Here is a 7,134-nt window from a genome sequence, read left to right on the forward strand (position 1 = left end):
ATTTCCTGTAAGTCTTAATTGTAGTAGTGATCTCTGTTTTCTTGGCAACTTCATTTTAAGTTAGTGGGACTCTTCCAGTTCCTTGAGAGGCCAAGAAAAGAAGTTTCTACAATTTCAGTGATTAAATATCTGCAAAATTTGGACTCAAATTTTCCCTACAAAGGACATCATTGATCATTTTTGTAACTGCTACCAGGATTAATAATAAAATGGCAGAGAAAACATTGGATCAGTAGTTTTGACAGATTTTATTATCTAAACTTAACAGCATACCTATTACCTTAGTTTTAAAATACATTCATCATTTCATTTTGGGGATCATCAACATTTTAGAAGTTGTCTGTGCTAGCCACTTCCAAAAACTCCTGTGTGCTTTCAGCCACCGTGCAGAGTGTGGCCTGAGCTCTGCTTTCAAGTCCACAGGATATGCCTCCTTGGGATGCTAAACGCGCAGGAAGTAGCCCACAGCAATGGAATAATTCAATTGTAGAATGACAAGTTCGTAGAGTTTGTAGATTTTAAACAACAAAGACACTGTCAAATTTTAACTAGGATTAAAAAGAGGGAAATCAAACAAACAGCATAAAAAGAAACAGACACATTTAAGACTCCAGTTGAGTGTTACAGATGGCACTAAAATTGCGAATGGATGCCACTCTGCCATCACAAAGATAGTGATCTTAATTTCACATAAAGGGACACTAGCTTCCTAGCCCACAGTTTGCATCTTTACCTAAATTGTGGGTGTCAGTTCTTTGCCTCCCAGCACATCCAGTATTCCTGGTTCCTTACTCCAGTTTCTTCTTTGCTTACTGTACTGGTGGGGGTACATCTGTCCTAGCCAGAGGAATAAATAATTCGATATTTATGGCAGGAAAGAATCCACATGCTAAACATTTGTTGTACTTAACTGAGGAAAAAAACAATCCTGCCTTGTTTTCTAACAGGAAGCAAAATCATTCCTAAGAAATCTCTAGAGAACCTCTAGAAAAATTGCATTGGCTTTTACTTCTCTGTCTCTTATCACTTAAACCTTGCCCTCTTCTATATTTCACATTAAATGTATCACCTGGTGACCCCCGCACCAGAAGAAAAAAAAAAATTTGTTCAGGGTTAGATTTAGGACTATTTTACCTTTAGGGAACTGTGCTCCGAATTCCTTTTATAAAAACTAGCAAAAGTGTGTAAATTATGCATTAACTAAGTCGCGAGGTATATGAATTATATATATTCCCAAAGTAAAAAATAGGCATGCTGGTCTAGTAAAGCAAGTCTGATTCTCTGGCAAATATGTAAAGATCATTTTGCTCAATAGTTTCAAACTCTAAGCACTAGAATAGAAGCTTGGGTTTAGGGCATAGGTCACAGACCATCCTGAAATTCTCAAGTAGGTCCTTGTTTTGTTTCCCCACGTAAAGTAAAATTATTGCATGGGCCATTCTGTTGTCCTTTCCTTTCAAAAGATTATTATGTATAATAATAATTGTTGTTGTTTTTGTTATTGTTACTATTATGTTCCAGTTCAATTTCTTTCAGATTAACAACGTTATTGGCTAGACAAGGAAGGAATAAAGGACTCAGACCTGTGTGGGGATGCAGTTCTCTTGAGCTTTGAAAGCACGCAGTAGCTTTCTTCTCTTGGCACACTGGAAACCTGGAAAACTGCACTACAGTAGTTTTAATTCTAATTGAGACACAGGAAATATTTCAAGATATAAGATGTAGAATGCTGAGTGGGAGAGTTCTAATTTGTGAGTCAGTCTTCCCAAGAATCCTAGACCACTCAAACCTTGTCCCTGAGATGTGACCGTAGAACTGTGCAGTCTGGAGCCACTGAAATCTGTCTGCATCACTGTAAATAAAGGAGACAACTCATCAACTGTCAGGTCTGTGAGATGTTCCCGACATTACATCTCAGGAAAGTTGTTAATGACCAGGGACAGGATATACAAGGGCACTATACCAGATTAGAGCATAAGTAGTTACCCCTCCCAGAACGCAATCTTCAGTAATATCATATTAACAGCTGAACTTCCTAATTAGAGAGAAAAACATACCATTCCTGGTAGACAATTTTTTAAATTATAATTCGAATAAAGTTTTCTGGAATAAACTCAGGGAAAGGATGTGAATTCTGACTTCTTGAGATTCTCTGCTTGGAAAACGACATTATAAAGAAAGGCAAAAGAGACCTTCATGATCTCGCTAACATAGATGAATCATCTTGGAGGGCCATCCCTTGTAGTATATTTTTGGTACCCATGACTTGCAAGGAACTGTGATTTAATTAACTATCCTGAACATTCTTTCCTGACTTAGTCTACATGTTTACAAGTATAATAATGAGAGCCTATGGGTGAGCCAATATGCTTTTGCCGCTGTAGTAAAGAATCACTGATTTGAAACCTCACTTTGCTAAGTCAACATTTCTGAATCTTTAAGTAAGTTTCCAACAAGTTATGGGCATCTAGACGGGGAATTTTTGAAATCTAGCTTCCAGCTTAGCATATATTGCTTATGGCATAAAAACAGTGCATAAACAGGTATTAGACTAATACAAGGCAAGATGTCATTTAATAATCAGGAGAATTCTAGAAAGATATAATCAAAAGGAATTTAATAGATGAACTTTTTAACATTTTGTAAGTCTGCCACTTTTTTTTCAAACCCTGGCACTTAGCTTATAACAATTCAGAACTGCAACTAAGAATTCAAGATATTAATATTCCCTTAACTTACATATATACTAAATTTTGTGTGTTCCTTATCTAATTAAAAAGAAGTGTGCAAAAAAAGTAATTACTTAAGAAAGCAATAAAGGCACGATCTCTTATTTACCTTGATCTTGGTCTCAGTAATATGGAGAATATGTCATTTTTATCCTCATGAGAGCAAATAAATAAAAACACAAGAAGATAAATAGAGAAAAGTTATAAGTACATTCATAAATCCTTAAGTAGAGCATGTGTTGTGTGTGGACACTTCCCCTTCACACAGACTTGTGATAGATAGTCAGTATTTGTAACCATGCAGTTGATTGAGTCATCATCTCATAAGCAGATCCTGGACACGGTATACAGTATTTGAATTCTAAATAATTACTTGAGAGTATCTTTCAATCTAATCCCCCGGTCTGAGGATTTCAGCTTTGAGTGGGCAGAGGCATCAACTGGTCTCTACATCAGCTAGAATGATTAGACTACACCCAGAAATGACCCATGTGTGGATCCAGGTCATTTTATTATAATGTCAGAGGCAAAGCTTATGAAGTGCACTGAATTGTGTTATGCACTGAATTGTGTTAAAAATTACATCTGCACGGATACTAATTCTGTTTTTCTCTTTCTTTTCAATCCCAGGAGGTGAACTAGTTATCCCTCTTCTTGTAGAAGACCCTTTAGCTACCCCTCCTATTGCTACTCGTGCACCTTCCATTACACTTCCCCCTACCTTCCGCCCCCTCCTCACCATTATTGAGACCACCAAAGATTCCCTGTCCATGACCTCTGAGGCGGGGTTACCTTGCTTGTCGGACCAAGGCAGCGATGGTTGTGATGATGATGGCTTGGTGATATCTGGGTATGGCTCAGGGGAAACCTTTGACTCTAACCTGCCCCCTACTGATGATGAAGATTTTTACACCACCTTCTCCTTGGTAACAGATAAGAGTCTTTCCACTTCAATCTTCGAAGGTGGCTACAAAGCACATGCGCCCAAGTGGGAATCCAAGGACTTTAGACCTAACAAAGTCTCCGAAACTAGTAGGACTACTACCACATCTTTGTCCCCTGAGCTGATCCGCTTCACAGCTTCCTCCTCGTCCGGGATGGTGCCCAAATTGCCAGCTGGCAAAATGAATAACCGTGATCTCAAACCCCAGCCTGATCTAGTCTTGCTTCCGTTGCCCACTGCCTATGAGCTAGACAGCACCAAACTGAAGAGCCCACTAATTACTTCCCCCATGTTCCGTAATGTGCCCACAGCAAACCCCACGGAGCCGGGAATCAGACGGGTTCCGGGGGCCTCAGAGGTGATCCGGGAGTCGAGCAGTACAACAGGGATGGTCGTCGGCATTGTGGCTGCTGCCGCCCTCTGCATCTTGATCCTCCTGTACGCCATGTACAAGTACAGGAACAGAGAAGAGGGGTCCTATCAAGTGGACGAGACGCGGAACTACATCAGCAACTCGGCCCAGAGCAACGGCACGCTGCTCAAGGAGAAGCAGCCGAGCTCCAAGAGCGGCCACAAGAAGCAGAAAAACAAGGACAAGGAGTACTACGTGTAGCCCTGGTGACGCTCAGACCGCGTTCTTTCTCTGTGCAAACGCGGATGCTTTGACGCTGAGATCTCACCAACGTCAGAACTGTTCTTGCAGCGAGACGGGGTATATACCATGACTCTGGTGGGGAAAACCATTTTTAAAAGGACACTCACACAGAAGCACCTATCAATAAAGTTCAGCCGTGGCTCCCCTGTGCAGCCAGGGCTCGGAGACAGAAAGTTCTTTTCTGCAGTGCTGTACCATAAAGCACACACTAGAGCCCTGCAGAGAGCTCACGGCTCCACGCTTCCGTGGACTTCACGCTTCCTTCTCTGGAGGACAAAAGGTAGAAGAAGACTTCACGGCTTACTTGTCCCATAACTCCAAGTGAGTCTGTAATGTCCTTGCAGCTTGACTGTAACAATGTATTTTTTTCCTCAGTTTCATTATGTAAAAAGCAAAAACATAAAAAAGAGAAAAGTTTAAAAAAAAAAACTAGAAAACAAAAAACAAACAAACAAAAAAATAACCCACTCGTATCTGGTTCTGGCCAGTGTGTGTATGTAACTTTTCAAGATCTGAGGGGAAAAATGGCTTTTGGGTTTTTGTTTATTTTTTTGAGACTGGATATAAGTTAAGAAAAAGAGAAAAAAATATAAACTCAGAAAACAAAAAAGTAAGAGACAATTGCCATATGAACTCAAAAGCTACCATGGTGTTCACTTTACATATCAGGTTGTGGTGTCTCTAAAATCTGTTGTTTGTTTCTTGTAAGATGATGTGCTGAACATATAGCAGAACCCATGTGATGGATGATAACACTGATCCAAAAAGCTGGCCCCCCAGGATCTAATTCCAGAATTTCCCAGCCAAGCCCTGCACAGATGGGCTTAGGGCTGGTTTGATCAGAGCTATTGGCTTTACTTGACAATATTGTTCCTGTCCATTTACCCAAATTGTGTTAAAGGGGAAAGCCCCACAAATGAAAACAAAACCTTTCCTAGGGAAGGGAAGGGAAGGGGGTGGGCTGGATCCGTAATTGAAATGCATGCAAATAAAAAAGAAATGACAATGCTAAAGTCTGTCGAATAATCAAAACAGACAGTAGGGGAGTTCAACTAGCGATGGAACCACAAAAGGTCACACAAGCCAAACATGTACTGACCAACTGCATAGTTCTTTCCCTGCCCCCATATGATAATGGTTTTCATAGTGGTTTAATTTTGTAACCTGACTCAGATAATTCTGTCCTTCCACGTGCTCATGTGTCCCTTCGCCCATCTTTAAAAAAGAAAAAAAATAAATGAATAAAGCTGCTGTGACACACAAAAAAGGAATTTAATAGTATAATATATATAAATAAATATATATACAGATATATTTATCACGGTATGTTTGATGGGATGACTGACACAGAAATCTGTTAAAGTCTTGAAGTGGAATGAGAATGTTATTTTAAAAGAAAATAACAAAACAACAAAAAAGTAAACCTTAAAATGTGAAGAAAGCGTGAGTTTTAGTTTTGTCACAGTTAACTGTGTTGAAGAGAATTTAAAAAAAAAAAATCTCAGATTTTGTTTACATATTTTACTACATTTTTGCTGGTATAATTCCTTAGCCACCTATGTACATACTGCTTTAAGAACTGTTTTTCGCTTTCCACTTGTTTATTTTAGTTTCTTTGGATTATATTCCAGTTGTCTCTTTATTTTCTTTTTGTAAAGAGGAAACAATGTACAGAAAAATAATAGACTGGTTGTATGGCCATAGCTATTCAAAAAGCAAGAGACAAAGCAAGACAAATATTCACTCAAAAATGGAGTGTGTTTTTTGGACGGTCAGATATATACACTTTTGTACAGATGAAAACCAATCAGCTATTTAGATTTAGAAATCTACTCTTGCTGGTCTTTGTAAGTTGCATGAATATTTGACTTTGAAAAAATATCTTACAGACATGGGGCAAAAAGCGCAAATTCAACAATGGTAGCCTTTACTAACGTGTACGGAAAGAAGTGTTCCTCCTTATTTTCAATGTGTTATGAGTTTTTTATATTTCCTTCTGTTGTCATTAAAAAAGACAGGACTATAAAAAGATATCAAAGCACGATTTTAGATAAATGGCCCAGCCTATATGAAGTTGATTATATCTTGATGTCTGTAAAAGATTACTGTTCTTGGAGTCTTGAGGTCTCGTGAACTGATTTCCTGCTTTCTTTCCTTACATTTTCTTTATTTGAGTAAAAGTAGATATTTGTTATATTCCTTTCAGTGTAAGTTTCTATTTGGACAATTTTATGGAAACATGTGCATTCTGTATGTGAGCTTTTATCATATTCCTATTGTTTTAATTAGCAGATCTTAAAGGAGTTTATTTTATGATGTTGTGATGTTACTGCTTTTTCTTTTTCCTTTTCTCTTTTGTTTCATATTTGCATTTTAGTTCAAGGATATGCTTAGCAATAAAATGTTCTTCCCAAAACCTTGTATTATGATGCAATTTTATTTTCTTAACATTTGGGAAAATGTTTTGCACTGCAAGTAAATTTGTCTTATCTTACTAAGTACCCCGTGAGCTAGGATCATTTTCACGTGATATAAATTTTTCCAACCAGTTACTAACTACCTACATAAGCTTATGAAAAGTGGCATATTTAAGAGATAAATAATTCTTAACTGTTGACTGAGGCATTGACATTTAGGTTACTATGACAGAGTAACCAGGAGGAAAAGCAATTTTCTCAGAAAGATAAGATGACAGGAGCATGGTATTCTGGGTACTGTCATTTTAAAAGTGTTTTTTACCTGAAGTATATTTTGTAAGGCAACAAATTTTGAAAGTATTCTAGAACTGTGTTCATATAGAGCATTAA

The 7,134-nt window shown here is 38.0% G+C and overlaps 1 protein-coding gene across 23 annotated transcripts in view; it reads left to right on the top strand.

Annotated features, from left to right (window-relative positions):
• The window catches only part of Nrxn3 (neurexin 3), a 1,559,809-nt gene extending 1,553,066 nt beyond the window's left edge, over positions 1–6,743 (top strand). For 10 of the 23 annotated variants that reach the window (XM_013517252.1, XM_013517255.1, XM_013517258.1 and 7 more), the window contains one exon: positions 3,360–6,743. In XM_013517252.1, the coding sequence (XP_013372706.1) occupies positions 3,360–4,285 (926 nt within the window). In that variant the 3' untranslated portion in view covers positions 4,286–6,743. The remainder of the gene's footprint in view (positions 1–3,359) is intronic. The other 13 variants (XM_013517260.1, XM_013517261.1, XM_013517262.1 and 10 more) reach the window with 3 other exon arrangements.
• The last annotated feature ends 391 nt before the right edge of the window (positions 6,744–7,134 follow it).

Source organism: Chinchilla lanigera, unplaced genomic scaffold, assembly GCF_000276665.1.
Source record: "Chinchilla lanigera isolate Chin_1 unplaced genomic scaffold, ChiLan1.0 scaffold00037, whole genome shotgun sequence".
NCBI lineage: Eukaryota > Metazoa > Chordata > Mammalia > Rodentia > Chinchillidae > Chinchilla > Chinchilla lanigera.